This window comes from Euwallacea fornicatus, chromosome 23 (genome assembly GCF_040115645.1).
Source record: "Euwallacea fornicatus isolate EFF26 chromosome 23, ASM4011564v1, whole genome shotgun sequence".
Classification (NCBI taxonomy): Eukaryota; Metazoa; Arthropoda; class Insecta; order Coleoptera; family Curculionidae; genus Euwallacea; species Euwallacea fornicatus.
In genome coordinates this window covers 2,280,577-2,299,257 of record NC_089563.1, presented here as the reverse complement: position 1 = coordinate 2,299,257, position 18,681 = coordinate 2,280,577, and the positions used below count along the sequence as shown (strand labels likewise).

General features: G+C 40.3%; 1 protein-coding gene across 3 annotated transcripts in view; it reads right to left on the bottom strand.

Moving 5' to 3' along the window:
* LOC136346514 (serine/arginine repetitive matrix protein 2-like) overlaps positions 1–18,681 on the bottom strand; it is a 36,884-nt gene that overhangs the window by 6,027 nt on the left and 12,176 nt on the right. For 2 of the 3 annotated variants that reach the window (XM_066295715.1, XM_066295713.1), the window contains exons 5-15: positions 13,795–18,641; positions 13,531–13,742; positions 12,654–13,482; positions 11,145–11,356; positions 10,981–11,080; positions 10,735–10,854; positions 8,779–8,979; positions 8,602–8,723; positions 1,816–1,914; positions 1,688–1,763; positions 1,502–1,585 (exon numbers count right to left, since the gene is read on the bottom strand). In XM_066295715.1, the coding sequence (XP_066151812.1) occupies positions 1,502–1,585; positions 1,688–1,763; positions 1,816–1,914; positions 8,602–8,723; positions 8,779–8,979; positions 10,735–10,854; positions 10,981–11,080; positions 11,145–11,356; positions 12,654–13,482; positions 13,531–13,742; positions 13,795–18,641 (6,902 nt within the window). The remainder of the gene's footprint in view (positions 1–1,501; positions 1,586–1,687; positions 1,764–1,815; positions 1,915–8,601; positions 8,724–8,778; positions 8,980–10,734; positions 10,855–10,980; positions 11,081–11,144; positions 11,357–12,653; positions 13,483–13,530; positions 13,743–13,794; positions 18,642–18,681) is intronic. The other variant, XM_066295714.1, reaches the window with a different exon arrangement.

Below are 18,681 nucleotides of genomic sequence, written 5' to 3'. Positions count from 1 at the left end.
ACTTGCAGTGACCCAGTAACCACTCCCTGATGCTGAAGTGTGGACCCAACGTTTACGTGACGATGAGGGGGTGCAGTCTTTTGAGTCTCCTTCTGTTTCTCTTCAAACATTTGCTGTAGGTTTCTGGCGCTTCTGCGGCTTATTCTCGGCCCAAATTGATTCGGAGTAGATTTTTTCACGTTGTCATCCGCAGACTTCCAGAAACCTCTAGCATCTTGAGCTGCTGGAGTGCTCTGTTCAAACGTACTTTTGATGTGTCCAAATCTGTTACCCCAATTAGCAGTATTTTTCGCCCACATCGAGCCTTTGTTGGCTTCGTTTTCGTTGTGTTTGTTAATGAAGGCCAGAAATTTCTTATCAGAATCGGTCTTAGGTGTGAAAGCTGGGACTATGTTTTTAGTGTGGGGGTTGCCAATACTGAGCGGAGCCCTTAAGGATTGGCAGGTATCACGTTTCCTTGGCCCGTCATCGTCGTGCTCAGATTCGCTGTCTTCTTCATCTTCGTAGAAAAGTAGCGGTTTCGGGATGTCAATAGTATTAGCCCTTTTCATTTTTAGTTTTTTTTGCGTGTCGAATCTGCTACTTCTCTCCTCGTTCAACGAGGGTTTAGAGTAAATGGGATTACTCTTTAGTGGAGCATTTTCTAAGTCGCTAGCACCTTTCACGGTGCTCGTTTCCTCCTCTTCTTCCTCCTCGGATCCTGACACCTCTGTTTGCTCTCGAGAAAGGCTCCTCTTTAGGGCTGCAACCTTATTGGCAGCAGCCTTTTGAACGGCTATGCAAGCCGACTTGATGCTGACGTTTGAGTCAACCGAAGCATTGCGCTCAAGGCTTGGCTTCACTGCTGACACCCGCGACGGGGACTTTTGATGCACAGCTTCCTGGGAGGTTGCTTCCTTTTCGTCATAGAGACCCTCGAATCCCTCCAAGTGTTCTGTGGGAGTTTGCACAGAGGAGGTGGTGCTGTTTGAAGAACTGAACGGTTTCGGTGCTGTGTTTTTGACTTTCTGAGGGACGTTGCGGTACGAAGAACTAGCCGAACTCGTAGGCACGCTACTTTCGCTATTTTGCTTACTCAGCTGCAGCTTATTGGTGCTATTCGAGGGGGTTAGCTCGCTCAACGATATCTGTTCTATTAGCCTTCTAGCGTCTGCCAACTCTTCTTTGGACACTCCTACTGTATGTCTAGCTTGCTTATTCTTCCTTCTTTGAAATCTTCCACTACTGCTAACCGTCGAAGCCCTTCTTTCGGGGGCGCTACTTCCTCCGCTTAACCCGGCTTGCAGTTTCGTGACAAGCTGAAGCAAACTGCTTCTCCTTTCGGCGGTAATATCAGTTTGATCGCTTTTAAGAGAGTTGCTTAATTTTTCTAAAGCCGTCTGAACTTCGGCGATAAGACTAGTTCTTTGATCTTCACCGGACTCGGTCCCGGAGTCCGGTGTTATGTCGTTCTCGGGGGCTTCTAGAAGGCCCTGAAGTAACGGTAGAAGCTGAGACTCACCCTCTAAGTGTCCGGGGGCGGTAGGGGTGGTGGGCGTCTTGGGTTCTTCACCTTTAAGAGCCTCGTCGACCAGAGCTGTACAAGCTAAAAGAACATGATTGTGCAGTTAGTAGGGGTCAGTTTTGTTGTGGTGAAGTTGGTTGGGAAGTTTGAATTTAATTAGTGTTTAGTAGAGAGGATGGTCACCTTCTAATTCTGCCATGATTTGACGCAATCTTGCTCTGACGATTCGACGTTCCTCGTAATCGGTGCTTTGCTCCAACTGGAAAAGCGGCGCTGTTGAAGGGGGTGAGATTAGGGATTTTTGGTCTTACCAGCAGTCGAAGACTTTGCTCGTCCCAGACTGTCTCTAGTTCCTTTTCAGTAACAGGACGTTGGAAGATTCTCGTTTTGGTCGTAGGTTTTCCACCTTCCTGTAATGACAGCGATGAAATAACGCAATCCCGTATATTGTAAGTGCGATTCAAAGCGCTCTATGCCAGATTTTCTTTAATGATAACCATCCATTATCATTAAAGGCAATCTGCGTCAACGATCATACAAATGAGCCCACGTCTCAGCGTTGACGGCGATTTTAACTCGAAATTCCTCGTTACGAAAATCGGACTTTTAATAAAGTGAAGGACAAGGACATTCGTACTACGTATAGAGATGGAGATTCTGGGGTTTGCGCACGTCCTACTCAAAGTTTAAACTCCGAAATATCTGGTCGCCTATTTTGGCCACGCGGCCCGTCATAGCGCACCAGCCATGCGATTCCAAACTTTTCCGACCAAGTGAGAAATACATCACATTCCTGATTACACGTTATGCAAAGTTGGCTTCCAGGACCGTGTTTTTGAAGGACTAGTGCCGTTAAGATGGAAGACAATCCGTACAGAGATTAATGCACGTACATCACAAAGCTATTAAGTTGCCCGCAAAAAATATATGTCAAACATATTGCTTTTTGAGTTATTTTCGGCTCTACTCGACAAACATGTTGCACGTAAGTGAACGAATGTGCAAGGTTGACAATGAAAAATGCATCTATTTGAAATAGGCCACAAAGCGACGTTTCATGGTGATGGCAAAAGGGACTCTGATCGCAGACCTTCAAGACCTGACTCCAAAAAAATGCATCTATCAGTTATATAAAAATAGAAAACACTGGCCGTGAATGTACAACAGTAGAACAATCAACTGTTGGATTGTTCTATTTTTAAGATGCACTTTCTTAAAGGTACAATATAGGAATAGAGCCGCAATTAGCAGCTGGCGTTGAAGACTAAACACCGGATTATGAGGAGACACGTGCCAATGATTCATAATCAAGAGAAATAGGTTCATTAAGATGTCCTAAATTTTAAATATAGTTTTTCAAAGGAATCGCAGCTCTTCGGGACGGGCGCTTGGTGTCCGCGAAGGCAAACGATCGAGTTGAAGAGAACAGATTGTGCACGGGGTGTCCGGAGAGGTCAGGTTGAAAATTCTAAGGGTTGTCGAAACGATTGAAATAACGCTAGTTCTTCATATAAAAATAAATCCTAGCGACCTTCGGTACGAAGTTACCCACTCTCAAAATGAGACTTGAAAGAAGAATTTTTGCTGGAAGTTTCAAACAATTGTCATGGTAACGATGAAAGTTCAACGGTTTGAATAACTCATAGTCGCGCTTATTTTCATATATAAACAGATTTTTTATAGGCCTTCCTCGTACAAGGGAGGTCAAAATTTCTCACTTATTCATTCGTTTTTTTAGTGAGTTTATGAACCCCCATCGCCACCATAATAATTATCCGAAAATAACAGCAAAAATTTATTTATATTTATTTATATATTCGTTTCAACTTTTCACTTTGAGAGCGAACGACGTGGTAACGAAGGCCGCTAGGAATTTCCTTAATCCGGGGTGCTAGCGTTATTTCAGAATCCTCTATAACCTTTAGAATTAATGATACGCCCTTTCCGGACACCCTGTATTTAAAAACTTTTGCACAGGAGAGAAGATCAATCTACCTCACTCGGGCGAGTTCGTATCGGAGGTATTCATCTTCCCATTTTAGGAAAAATTAGTTCTCCGATGAGTAATAGGGGTCGCTGTAAAATAAGAATAGAAGGTTCCTTTTTTCGACCCAATTGGAGCACATATATTTTGAAAAGACTGTTAAAAGCCTCCACAGAACCCAGGAAATCCTGGGATTTTAATGAAAATTGAATTTCTCAGTTTTGATAGCCACAGTCACTCAAAAAAGTATCCGTACAGTCGAAAAAAAATTCGGTAAACCGCAACTTTTGACTGATTTTGTTCAAATTTTGTATAATGAAAATTCAAACCGAAACTCAATTTGCGTAATTGAGCAACTTTTGAAAATTTAACTTTTAGAGTGCTTTCCAGCGTTTAAAAAAAACTCCGTTTTGAAAATTTCTTGTGCGGTGGAAATTTTTCAATGTGGTTTTAACATTCTTGCAGAGAGGATTTTTCTTCATATATCATGAAAATTTGATCAAAATCGAACCGCAAATAAGGGAGGTGCAGCCTTTCAAAAACGCCAAAAAGTGACGATTTTCGCGCAAAATGACGAAACTTTGACATTTTTGACGACTTTAAAAAGCTGCAACTCCCTTATTTGCGGTTCGATTTTGATCAAATTTTCATGATATATGAAGAAAAATCCTCTCTGCAAGAATGTTAAAACCACATTGAAAAATTTCCACCGCACAAGAAATTTTCAAAACGGAGTTTTTTTTAAACGCTGGAAAGCACTCTAAAAGTTAAATTTTCAAAAGTTGCTCAATTACGCAAATTGAGTTTCGGTTTGAATTTTCATTATACAAAATTTGAACAAAATCAGTCAAAAGTTACGGTTTACCGAATTTTTTTCCGGCTGTACGGATACTTTTTTGAGCGACTGTATATGCAGGGTAACAGTGCACTGAAGAATCTGCATTAAGGTTGCAGAGCAGTGTTCCCATCAGCTGTTGTTCCATGAATGATTAGTGATTTACCCTGGATTTTCGATTCGTACGAAGAGAACGGTCGGTTTGGATGGCATGAGCCTCTAAAAGAAATCAGGAATAGAGTTTTAACTTTTCCAAGAGCTTGGCTCGTTTACGCTGCCGCACTGCCGATTTGCCGAATCCAGACGTTCCGAATTTCCTTTTCCACAATCGAGAAAAATGCCAACAGGACTCTAAACGGGCCATTTCCGTCCTCTCCATCGAATTCAAAACTCTGTTGGAACGCATCATAGACAAATATGCGAGGGAAAAGAATGCCTGGACAATGCATCACGTCCATTTTTCTGGCACATCGGGCGATCGGAATGCCTTTAAGTTAAATCATCTCGGGTGTATAAAAATACCTTTTATATAAGTGGAACGAATACAAGCAATTAGACGAGATCAAAGATAATTCTATTATTATTGACATTATGAAATTGAAAGGTGCTATTCGGTTGCTTCGCTTAGATGTTAGCCACACACAGGATGTTCGAATGCCGATCTCTTATTTAGACGTACGCCCGTTATCCGTTGAGAACTAAAAATAACTTCACTTTCTTCATATCTTGTTCTAATCCATGCCAAAAAAGAAAACGCGGAAATCTTACTTGAGTAATTTTTCGCGCTCATAAAACTTTGTTCTAAATCCGTGTATAAAGAAAGGTGCGCTATTTTGAGCGTGGCTGCGTAAATTTAGATGTTGCGCTGTCATGCCTCAAATTAAATCTCAAAAACGACGTATTTTACTTTGTTTTAATTTGAATTTGGGTTAGGTACCTGGTTAAGCTTTAATTATAGTGGGAACGTTCGTATTGCGCATTAGGAAATCGCTTTCTATCCACATGTAAGGCGGAGGCCAACGTTCGTTTACATCTGCTACAATAAACGTGGTAATATCGCTTGAAAGTTTCCAAAAACTGGGTACTTGGTTTGGGAGGAGCCTAACCTGCGTCCCATCATTCCTCTACAATAAACAGTTTACTTAGCGTGAGCGTGAAGACTTGAACTTCCTCATTTGGCGGCCCCCCGACCTTTAATTAGCCCGTCAGCGCGCTCTATCGCCTTAAGTACTGCAAATGCGCCTTTTAATAAGGCAGGATCTTAAAATATCATTAAAGTAATAAAAAGCGCAGATTAAAATGTTTAAGCTTAAACCACCGAATGAAACACTCCCGAAGAGCAATTATCCAACGAAAACTGTTGCAAGTTTTGCAAAAAAAAATGGCAACCTTGAGCAACGATCCTGGATGCAGCCCCGTTCTAATCGCAACAAATTAGTGCACCCCCTGCGACTCTCTTTCCAGCAACAATGTCTCACCCGACCCCCCATCCACATCGGCGCGCTTATAGAGCTCAAAATCGACGAGGCACGCCTCATGGTTCGGGAATTTAGCACCAGCCAAGCTCATCGCAGAGGCTCGAACAAACATAATCAATAAATGTAGATAAACATACGCAAATTTTCAGTTACCATAATTTTTCTCCCTACAAACGCATTTGATCAACACGTTAAGGGAATCCCTAGCTGCGGGCTAAACCGAGAGTGACTCAGATGATGAGTTGGAGTTGAACCATGTTCGTTTTTGACTTGTTCCGTGACGTGCCGTTACAATTCGATTAAACTAGTTAGAATTCGTTAAAATTCAGATATCGCATTTTTTGAGTTATTGAGGTCAATGAACAAGGAGAGCGGTGCAACGGATAAGTCGTGATGTAGTTCAACTCAACCATGCATTTTATGGGAGGTTTATGCGCGAACGAATAGATTTTTTTTAGTTTGAGATTTTTTCGGAATTCGGACTGTTCGGAATATCCGCTTTCTTACAATAAATTTGCATTGGATCTTCGAACGTAGTTGCCCGCGCCACTGGCAGATCTCTTACGGCACGAAATCTCTCATCTCTACACGAGCAACGAGAAGCTGTTTTCGAGTGTGTTCCGATATCCATAAAATAATATTTCGGTATTCCTCGAACGTTTATTGCGTTCGCCACGCGACGTAACAAAACTCCTAAAAGTCCTGCATCTACGTTCCTCCCGTGGGTTCTACTACGTTAATACAAACCATTTACGTTATTGACGCAATTCTCACCATTAAGCTTAGAACAGAGCTTAAAAGCCTCAGTAGACGTTGCTTAATCTAAAGGAATTTCTGAAATGTTATACTTACCCATCAAAAAAATCATTTTATTTTCAGACCTATTGTGCCGAGTTTTCAAAAATAACTATTCTCTACCTGCAGTTTTCGAAACGTTAAATTGTGTAATGCTCAGTTAGTTGGCAAAATATTTACTATCATTGAGAGGTGTTTAAAATTAAACTATAGTGGCGGTACCCTCTGTTGGTCTTTAGGGCGAAGGTGCTGCGGCTGTCAATTTTCAAGGTTCCTCAAACCCGCCTGTGATATACGTTTATAGCGGTAGTGCATTTTAGATTGGAGAGTTTATATTTAGACAAGATCATACACTCACTATTTTTAAATTTTGTTTTGATCTATATTTAAAAATTATATAATTACGCGGTGAAAGTAGGCTTCCTTTTACCCGTTCCCGACCAGAAGTGTAATTCCTTCCAAAGGAAAAAATAAGTAAAAATCCCACAAAATGCCGAAATTGTTTATAGTGCTTGCCACTAAATCTTTTTCGTGTAAACGTCGAAAAGTTTATTGTTTATTTTCGCTTTTTTATTAGAGCTGGCGCTCTCCCAAAATTTCAATTTACATAGAAAACGACGCCGCTAACGCGACCATGAAACCTTTCTACGCCAAACCTGCAAAACTTTTTTCGCGAACTCGGCTTTCTTACCATATTTGGGCATCGAAAAGGTTTCGTAACAAAGAGACAATTTATATTTCAATTTCAAAGAGTGGGCAAGTAAGGTAGCATTGTTTGACGTTTTACTAAGCTTTGCAAAAATCCGTGCCGTTCGTCAGTTTCAACTATTTTTAAAATGTGCGACATACTGGCCATACTAAGCCGACTGCAGAGCGTGTGCTGGCAGCCGAGAAATATTAAAAGTCGCTGAAAATGGCAAATTTTACTCCCTTCCGTTCTGCGGCCGTTTTATACGCAATTTTTGTGCCGTCAAGATCGGGCACCAAATTGTCAAGAAAAACGAAAGTAAAGCACGATCGAACGGAAATAGTCCGCAATTGTGTGCGTTTGCACAGAAGTGCGTAAATTAAAAAAATAAACTTAATTAAAGGCAATATTATGCAATTAAAAGGTTATTAAAAAAAAAAATTATAGGAGCGTTATCTGCCAGATTTGCTACTGAAAATCGTGGATTAGAACGGCAAAGGCACAGAACATTAGACTGTCAATGCTCGCACTAAAAAACTGTGCTCTTCCCGTGTTCAGTTTCCAAACTGCAGTTTCGTTAAACACCAAGCTTCAATCATCAACTTACCTACTGACTCCTTCGAACTTCCCAATAATCCAAAGGAACTTCCAGAAACAAGGCACGAAAAAAGAACATTCAGTTCTCTAAACGCAAAACAAATTACAAAATTTTCAGAAAGTTCGTGTGCATACGTTGAAATTTGTTGGTGCTAAAAGTAGTTAGAAAATGCGGTGTTCACTGCACAAGATTTTAAAGAACACAATTCGGGAGGTGAAGCCGGGAGGTGTCTGTTAAGCGTCTTGCCGTTTGACGTCACGACGTCCAAATTTAGCGCCTTTATACCGTAATTCTCGGTAAAAGGATGCTCGTTTTCTGTTTGAAATCGTTTTGTTGCTTTTTTAGTTGTTCCACATAAATATATAAGGTCTTTATTATTATTCCGAGGTTACCGCGTATACCCAAATTACCTTGCTCCTCTAGCGTTTCTAAAGTTTATTGACTATCTAAGCCCGCTTTTGTCCACTAATTTTGTCAGTGTTTTATTTATATCACCATACAAAGGAAAAATCTAGACTTAGTGCACATGTTTGGATACTACTCTCTTGCTCGTGCTTTAGGTATTTATTTCATCCCAGTCAGACATGTGACCTAAACTGACCTGAACGTTTCAATACGCCGCATTTTGTCTGGTTCATAACATCATGTTGCATAGAGCAAAAGACGCAAAAATAGGTAAAATCACACAAAAATATGTAAAAGCTTTGGTAAATACTTACTGTAATGGTAGAGGTAATTTTAGTCGTTCTTCTGACAGAAACTGAGGTCGGTGAAGTGGTCATGGTTTTTGTCTTTGACGATTTCGCACATGCCTCCATTCCAGATAGAATAACTTGTGAACCTGTTACGGTAATAATTATTGTTGTTAATAATACTTCTTTACCGATGGTACTAGCCAATAAATTTGTTCAAAAGTCCCCTGGCCGCAATGTCTTCCTCGCTATCCCCTTCCACGCTCTCTTCATTCTTCATTCGAGTTAACACATCTTGAACCCCAGAAATCTGATTCTTGTTGGACAAAAATGTTTCTCCGCTGGACGAACTCTTCATGGTACGTATGGTAGTTGTGGTGCTGCTCTTGGATCTTTTGTCACCGTCTACAAGCAATATTTTCATTCACAGAGCGATTCATAATTAAGTGAAAACGTTTTAAGAGGGCATATTTAATGTTAAAATAAGACTGATCCTTCCTGTAAACCTACTAAAGTGCACCGCTTTGGAGCTAGAGTCTTCGAAAAAATTCTCATCGATAATGTTCGAAATCTGCTTTTTGTCGCTATGTTGCTAGTTTCTCAAAGTATGCCAGCACTATTGCGTGGAGTTTGAAATCTTCTATATTCCTGCAAGTGCCGTTAAGAATTCGTGGGAGTTCAACAATAGGGGGTGCGGCGGTTAAGAAATCTCGGTGCATACGAAATGTGTCCAAAAAATAGTGGACATTTTGTGATTTTGCGGGATGTATTAATTCTGTTTATGCGATTTTGCGCTAGTTGTGTTGGTAAACATGTTTCTAAACAATGTGTACATTGTAGACATATTAAAAGTTTGACGGCTGTATTGACAACTGTCAAAAAGGTTAAATCGCGTTCGACGCGAGCGACGATCTTTGAAAAACAGGTGAAAACGTCTGCATTAAATTTTATCGAAACGATCAACGAATTATATTAACTACAAGTTCGACGTCGTTTGCGTGAAATAATTCGAAAAAAACGTCAGGAATTGTGGCGAAACAATTCATGGGTTTTGCACTATGATAATGCCCCCGCTCACGCTTCATTGCTTATTCGTGAGTTTATGGCCAAAAACAATACGATAATGATCCTGCAAGTTCGATATTCGCCAGCTCTGGTTCCTTGCAACTTATTTTTTGTTTTCGAAAATAAAGATAACTTTAAATGGTCGTCGTTTTGCAAGCATAGATCAGATTAAATGCGTGTCGCTGAAAGAGCTGAAGGGAATTCCGAAGTAAGCGTTTAAGAAGTGGTTCGGGGATTGGGAGAACCGATGGCATAGGGGTACCTTATCTGACGTGGACTATTTTAAAGACATAAAATCGACGCAGTGGAATAAATAAATTTTTTCCAAAAACTCAAAATTCCAGTTTTTTTCTGGACGTACTTCATGCAATTTTCGAGCTTCGAGTGCGCCATCGATGATTTAAGTCGGTGAGGTCTGCAAATGAATATGGTTCATTTTTCATTTCAATGTTTAAAGAAGGAACAAGACAAACTGCATTGACGACTGAACGGTATCGAGGGACGAAAAACTGGGAGAAAAGTTTCAGATAAATCAGAGTGTCAATGATAATTGCAAATATTAGAGAACACATCAAGAAACGGCAAAAATAAGAATAATAGGGAAAAGTCGCAGCGGTGACGGCCCACCAAGTTGTTCAGTTTGTCATTTTGATAAAACTGCCCTTTCGTTCAACGACTATTTTCTTGAAAACGGTTAATTTCATCAAAAAAACGTAACATATCAAACTTTTCGTTTTTTTATGCAGTACTAGATGATGATCGTTAAATTTGGAGTATCTCCACGGAAACAAAATCAGAGCTATGCAAAATGTGGTACCCGCTCCAACCCTTCTCAAACTAGACTTACATAATTTTCGAAACAAACAATGAACAGAGCGTCTAAAAATACCAGGGCTTGCAAATTTTCATTACGTTTGATCGGTAAATGTGGCCACAATTTGACGTAATCGATTTTTCTCTCCTAACTTTCAATGGTTCCAGTCCCGAAGGGGTGCACTTTAGGATGCAGGTTTACCAGAAGGGACAGTTTTATTTCGATCATAAAAATACTCTCCTAAAATATTTGCACTCGGTTTTTAATCACACTGTGTTTACCTGGAGATGATTCCCGACTATCCAGTTCCGCTTCTCCGTTTGTGCTCTTGAAGCTGGAGCTTCGCAAAATCAGACCTGCCTTCGGATAGGTTGTTTGCCGCTCACTCTTCAGAGTTTCGACTAAACAAGTTTACACGAAACCACCATTAAATTGGATAATAAATGGAAATCCGGGAATCGGCACGTCGTGTACAAATAAAGAACATTTTCAGAATAATAATTACCGATTTAAGTGAAACCACTGACCTGCATTGTCAATAAACTTCTTGGAGATCTCCTTTACGGATCCTCGTCGGTTAATTTTCGTGGTTTTAGATGATGATTTTTCGGTCGAGTCACATATTTCCTGAAGAAGTAACGCGTAATTGAGAAGTGATAGCTATTGCGGACCTAGTTTAGTAAAGACTCACTTTCCTATTATCGGTGAGACTTCGCAACGAAGGCGTATTCTTATATCCAAATTTCTGCGTCGTGGTAACGCTGGTAACTTTACCATCGCTGGATATAATTCCGTCTTGGTTCAAGTCTCTGGGGTCGGTTGAATATCTCGTAACGCTCACTTGTCCTACCGGCTCATTGTCGTTTTCTGAATAGTACTCGCTTTGGATGACGGTTCCTTGAACTGAAAATTAACAAGAATTGCGCATAAGGTTCAGTAATTTGATCAACACGAGGAGCGAGGTAACGAACCGTGAAAAAAACCGAAACACAATAATAAAAGACAAAACGACGAGTGAATTTCAAAAGAGAAAATGAGAAAAAAAGATTTCGTAGAAAAATTGCGAATAAACCAAAAAACATCTATCGCAGGCCGTATCAGGATCGTGTACGTAAAGGGTAATTCGCAACGCAACCGACACAGAACGGGTCCATGAAGGCGATCTCAAAACATGACGATTTTTTCTTGTGAAGTTTATTTTTCTGAGGCCTACAATTGCAAAATATCGGTTTCAGAAGATGAATAACAACAATTGAAAACATCTTGTATTTCAGAAAAGCTTGAACCCAGAATAACGGAATTTAGGAAATGTTTCTTTTATTGGAGTCTTTACTTGCTGAAAATTTGAAGTTGCGGAAAGCTCAATAAGGGATGGTTTAAGGGTGGATCCCCTTTAAAATTATGTCCTTTTTTAAATTCTACTCTGATTACCAATTAAGAGTTAATAATGTGATGTTAAATTTAATTTTATACCTTTTTGCACTCTTGTACATTTTTCGAGAAATTGCTCGCTATTGGGGAAAAATGATTTTGTGATGCGGCGTCGAAACCAATTAATTTGACCAAAAAGTAACTATGTCCCTTAATGACTAAAAGGCGATGCGCCGATTGCTCTTCATTTGTTCTGTTGCTAGGATACGGCTGTCGTCAAACGTGACGTCATTCAAGTTTATGCAGTTTACAAATTGTTTGCGTTTTTTGTTTTTGTTTGTAGTAAATTCATGGTCAAAATGACTCACGTAGAAAATCATTATTTATATATATTTTTATAAACAATATTACAAATAATGTTATAAATACCCGCAACCGGCAAAGACCAAAGAAGCTGTTGAGAGGTAGTCATCCTCCCATCATTAGATCTGGTGGGAAGAAAGAACTGAAAATGAACTAATACCAGAAGAGAACTGGAAGGAACAATTGACAGTACTAAAGATTTTGTGCATTTGCGGACTGCAGAGGCGTACGGCAAACAGGAGAGAAAGACATCAATCTGAATATTTTTTATGGAAAAAAAGAAGACTGATTTCAGGTAAAGCCACTGAATATTTTTCGTGGATTTCAGAGTTACCCAAGGAATAAAAGACCTCAAACTTAACGCCTATTTTATAGGAAAGAAAGTCAGTCTAATACAAATCAAAAGCACTGAAAACATTCCCTAGAAATTAATGGCAATCGAAAAAAAAAAAGATCGACCCTTTACCTTTGCTTTTCTCGCTCTTATTCTGCGCCCTCAAAGCCTTCAATCCAAACAACGGGGTCCCATTCTCGTCCGTAGGCCCTACACCATAACTTGAAGTAATTAAATCAGTACTCTTCACTTCTTTAGTGGGACTGATTCTGACTCGGTCTTTTTTGGTACTTGTGGTGGTGGAGCTCAATGACTTCTTGGAGGTCACCGCAACGTTTTCTCTGGCATTCCTCAAGTTTCTCTGCTTTACCCAGTCTGGCTGACTATCCTCAATGGGTGTTTTAGTCGGGGGAGCAGCTTTTTTGAGAGAAACAAAGTTTCTTTCAGTTGTAGTGGTGGTGGTGGTTCGAGTGCCACCAGGAACACTCTCCACTTTGGTTGAGATGGTGGTTTTGCCACTGGGGATGATGTCAATGGTTTTGGAGAGTTTTCTTTCGGGACTGATGGATGAGCGAGTTGATCTCAGCTCCTCTTTGTTTATTTTTGATATTTCACTGGATGATTTGCGTTCGTTGTATGAATACTTGTATTCTGAAGTGTTTTCAATGCTGCTCCTCCTGTCGACTAATTCAGTATGTCGATAAGTTTGGTCTTCAACAACTTTTCTTTCAGGACTAAATTTTCTTGTATAAGTGCACTGGTACTCTCCGGTTTTATCAAAAGACCCGGGTTTAGTAGTTTTAGAAGGACTTGATCCCCTCCGTATCACAGATTCTTTTAAGATAGACGACTTCCTCTTTAATATGTACTCCTCTAAGGTATCATCAGTGATCAATTTCTTGACCAGGCGAATTTGAGTGCGGATTTTACGCCGCAGCTCATAACCCATCACTTTTTCCAACTACAACAACACAATTATGTTCAATCATTACTGAGACAACGAACTCACCAATTCCTCTAAAACTTCCAAATCGAATATCTCCTCGATTTCCTCCTCCGTTACTCGTTTTTCCAAAGTAATGCTGCTCTTTCTTCTTTCAGAGTTGGTAGATGAATCGTCAGTAGTTTTGGCAGTCTTTCCAGAATCAGTTCTCCTCAAAGTGACTCCGAATTTCGTGTGCTTGGTATCGACTTGGTCGATGAGTTGAGCTTTTGCTGGAACTGATATAAGTCCAAATAATCAAAATCTTATGAAGAATATGATGATACTAACCTTGATTGATGTCCTCTCTATGAGGACTCTTCACTCTCAAGTTTCTATCTAAAGGCATCATGTAATGGGGCAAATCTCCCTCAGGTGTTTGCTCTCTGCTTCTTAGTTTTGGTGAAGGGATTTTTTCTGGGGCCACTACTTCAGGAATTTTCTCTGGGGAACTAGCTCTAAACCGCCTAATTTCAATTTTGTCTGCAGAACTTCTTCTCTCAGGTGATTTTTTTGGAGATGGAGATCTTCTAGAGACATTATCAACTTGTTTTGAACAAATTGAGTTCGTCTTCAAAGACGACCTCCTAGAAATCTCCTCATTCCTAGTCTCTTCTTCAGCTTTCCTTCTGGCCTCAAACACCGAAGGTCTACTGAGAATATCCTTCTGCTTTGTAACCGTTTCTTGTTCTTTGCTTATGTTTTCAAACAATGCTTTGGCCTTCTTAATACTTTCGTTGCTTCTCAATCTAGTGCTGTTACTGATTTTCGTGGATTCCTCCTGTGAACCTCTGCGAACGGTTCCAGGACTAGTTTCAGGAGATGTTGAGGTATAGCTTCGATCACTGCCATCCTTCTTCAAGATACTGGTGTATTGAGAGGAAGATCTTCTTGTTGTAGTTTTTTCCCCAGGAGATGGAGATCTTCTTTCTGGGGAAATTGAGATAGAGTTGCGAGATTTTATTGGAGTCCTTTCAGGGGAGATTGATACAGATTTGCGAGTCCTCATTTCTTGGAGTTTCTCGCTTTCAATAAAATCCGTGGTTTCGTTCTTGGTGGTGAAAGTTACCTCGCGAGTGGGAGATTTGGCTTTCACGTCGATTTTAGAAAGGCTCACAGATTTCGGACCACTGTTTGTTAGTTTCTCGGCGGTAGTGACAAATTTGCTTACTTTATCAGAAACACTGAGTAAACATTCATCAGCTCTTAGTGACTCATCGATGTTAGTCAAATCAGGGCGGAGTACCTTTGGTGCAGGACCTTCTGAAGGTTTTTTAATCATCTCAGGAGACTTGAACTCTGAAACCTTCTTTTGAGTGCTCACCTCGTCAAATCGGGGACTCTTAGGCCTCTCCGGCAATGTGGATACACTCAGCTGTTCAGCTGTATTTATGAACTTGCTGACTTTATCAGAAACGCTCAGCAAGCATTCGTCCTCCTTCAAGTCTTCTGATACTTCCAAAGTGGGTCGTTGCACTTTAGCAGGTTTAGGTTTCAGTGGTTCTTTAGTCAGCTTCTCAGCAGTGTTTAGGAACTTACTTATCTTCTTGTTGATGCTCAACAAACTCTCATCGGTCTCCTCAACCCTATCCACTTTAGTTATTTTAGTTACTGCGTCAGTTATGTCTGTAATTCGATTATCCTCATTATCATCAGACTCAAATATGGGAATATCAGTTAGTTTTTTAGGTTTTTTCTTCAAGGAGCCTTGATCATCAGGTTCGCTGATTTGATCAGGGTATCTCGCTGGTATCGAATCCTCTTCCTCATCGCTGGTCAATGGTCTTGGGCAAAGCCTGTCAGGTGTAGGCTCTCTAGAGGATTTAGACCTTTGAAGATTAACCACGATCTCTCGATCTAGACCATCCTCGTTGATCAAAACCGTCTTGGTAGTTACCACATTCTTCGTATCATCTCTAGTAGAAAATTGCCTTTGTTCTGTAAGATCCACAAACGATCCCTCAATGCTCTCCACTATGGATTCATCATCAGATTCTGAAGACGAGTATCCATTAGTTTGCTTTGGCTTCAATTTTGCCACAAATGGCCTCTTCGTTGGGATGGTGGTTTTTGGTTTATTAGCCACTGTTATGGTTGCAGTCGTAACGTGCTTCTTAGTCTCTACGGGCTTGAGACTCTTGGGTTTTATAGGAGTGCAACAGGGACTTATACAACAAGTCGTTATCTGCTTAGGTTTGACAAGTGGACCTTTGACAGGCGTTGCTTTAGGACTAGGTTTGGTTGCATACCCATTGGTGGTAATTGCAGTCTTTGAAATCTTCTTCTTATTAACGGTATCGTCAACTCTGTTGGTCCTCAGGTGGATGGTTTTATCTTGAGTAAGCTTCTGTGATTTCTCAACATCAAAAATTGTAATCTTCTTCTGTGGCTTCGTCGTCTTTCTTAGAGGTTCTTTAGTCACTTTATTTGATTTAGAATACTCGCCTTGATACTCTGTCGTCCCCACCATCTTGGTTTTCTCCACTCTATAAATGGTCTGGGGTAATTTTACCGGTGTAGGAATTTTTCCCGTAAATACAGTAGTGGTTTTAGTTACTTTTGGACATTTAGTGATAGAATTTTCTGAAATTTCCATTATCTTCCTAGAAGGTATTTTTTCTATCACTGTTGTAGCCTTCTTACTCGGAATTTTTTCCTTCGGGGAAGTAACTTTCTTCGAGGTGGTAGTAATCGTAGTAGTTTTGGTGGTAATAGTAGGCTTTTTAACTAATTTAGGCCCTCCACTTACCAATTTCTTCTCATTTATCGCAGTTTTGGTGCTAACCTTCTTTCTGGTGTCTTCGATCTCGGACTCAATCAGCTCTTGAGTGCGCTTTTTCTTATCAATGATCTCTTCATCAGCTTTGCACATCTGCCTAAAAATCTTTTTTTCCATGATTGGCTCTGAGACTGGTACTCTTGATTCATAAGTCTCCATTGTGGTTTTATGTATTTGCTCCTCCACATCTTCATCCTCTGAAGTAGTTGAGCTTTCAGATTTGGTTCTAGTATTTTTCGAAGATGTCTTAGGTTTCAAGGGGCTCAATTTTGGTGGCGAAGAAGGTTTTTCTGGAGAATTCCTTGTTTGTGGGGGGAAGTCACAAATTGTCGATGTAGGCTTTCTTGGTAATTCAGAGGGTTTTCTTTCTGGAGATTTGAGGGTTTGTTTTTTTGGTGACTTGACCGGAACATTTTCAGAGATTAAAGGCTGTTCTGGCGACTTCCTAGTCTGTGCAAGATATTCTGATTCCGAAGGGGCAGATTTGATTGGAGACATTTTTTCTGGATATGGCTCCAGTGGTTCTCTTTCAGGAGATTTTCTAATTTGGGATGGAAATTCGCAGATTGTTGGAACTGGTGATATAGAAGTTTTTGTCTCTGGATATGGTTCCAGTGGGGTCTTTTCTGGGGATTTTCTGATTTGAGAAGGGAACTCCGATATTGAGGGTACTTGCTTTGCAGGTGATTTTTTCTCTGGATATGGTTCCAATGGCTCTCGTTCAGGAGATTTTCTAATTTGAGATGGAAATTCACAAATTGTAGGAGCTTGTGATATAGAAGTTTTTGTCTCTGGATATGGTTCCAGTGGAGTCTTTTCTGGGGATTTTCTGATTTGAGAAGGGAACTCCGATATCGAAGGTACTTGCTTTGCAGGTGATTTTTTCTCTGGATATGGTTCCAATGGCTCTCTTTCAGGAGATTTTCTAATTTGAGATGGAAATTCGCAAATTGTCGGAGCTTGTTTTGTGGGAGACTTTTTCTCTGGATATGGTTCAAGTGGAGTTTTTTCTGGGGATGCTCTGATTTGAGAGGGAAATTCTGATATTGAAGGTGCTTGCTTTGTAAGTGATTTTTTCTCTGGATATGGTTCCAATGACTCTTTTTCAGAGGATTTTCTAATTTGTGATGGATATTCACAGATTGTTGGGGTTTGTTTTGTAGGAGAAGTTTCGGCAGGTCTCGCTTCTAAAGGCTTCTTCTCTGGAGATTTTCTAACTTCCGATGGGATTTCTGACACGGATGGTGCTTGTTTTGTAGGTGATTTTTTCTCTGGATATGGCTCCAATGGTTCTCTTTCAGGAGATTTTCTAATTTGAGATGGAAATTCACAGATCGTCGATGCTTGTTTTGTGGGGGATTTTTTCTCCGGATATGGTTCCAACGGGACCTTCTCTGGAGATTTCCTGATCTGAGATGGAAATTCAGATACTGAAGGGGCAAATTTAATCGGAGATATTTTCTCTGGATAGGGTTCCAATGGCTCTTTTTCTGGAGATTTACGCTGTTGCGCTGGAAACTCGGATATAGTAGTGCCAGATTTAATAGACGGCTTCTTTTCTGATGGTTTTCCAAGTGGTTGCTTTTCAGGAGATTTTCGAATCTGAGAAGGAAATTCTGACAATGATGGCTTGGATTTTATTGGAGACTTTTTGTCTTCAGGAAATTTATTAAACTCAACAGGTTTTTCCTTTGTAGGAGATTTTCTGGTAGGCAAAAATGCCTCTTTCACAGGACTTTTCCTTTCCGTCAATCTCCTCACCACATCATCGCTGCTGGTTGTTCTGTTGGTTGTGTCTCGGATCGTGCTACTTCTTAAAGAATTTCTTTCCAAACTGCTTCTACGAATCTCCTTCGTATCTTTATTGCTTAGCCCTAAAATCTCCTTAACTCGTTCTTCATACGTGTTAGTTCTGAGCAACTTGGGCTTCTCAAAAGTATCCTTTGGCGGCGATTTAGTGGGTGATTGCTTCGTGGGAGATTTAGAAGTTCTTTTGCTGCTTATTTCTAGGCTGCTAGGCCTAGTTTCCTTGGTGCTCGTCCTCGTATTCGAAGTTTCCTCATTCAAGTTAGTGCTGATATCTTTATTGGTCCAGACATATTCAAAATCGCTTGTTGCAGTTACTGTTGGTGAAGGACTCCTGGGCCCCTTTTTGCGAGTTATGGTACTGCTGTCGATGTTATTCTTCGATTTCCTGATTAAAGTATCAGCGCTGTAATAATCAGACTTGGAGGCTTTTTTGGTGGTTGCATCCGTTTTTTTGTCAGTACCAGTGGTGCAGATGAATGTTTCATTGCTTGAGAATCGATCCACAGATTTCTTAGGGCTTCGAGATCTGCTGACGCGATCAGGAGATGACCTAAAGATCCAACATTATCATACGATAAACCAAGGAAGGT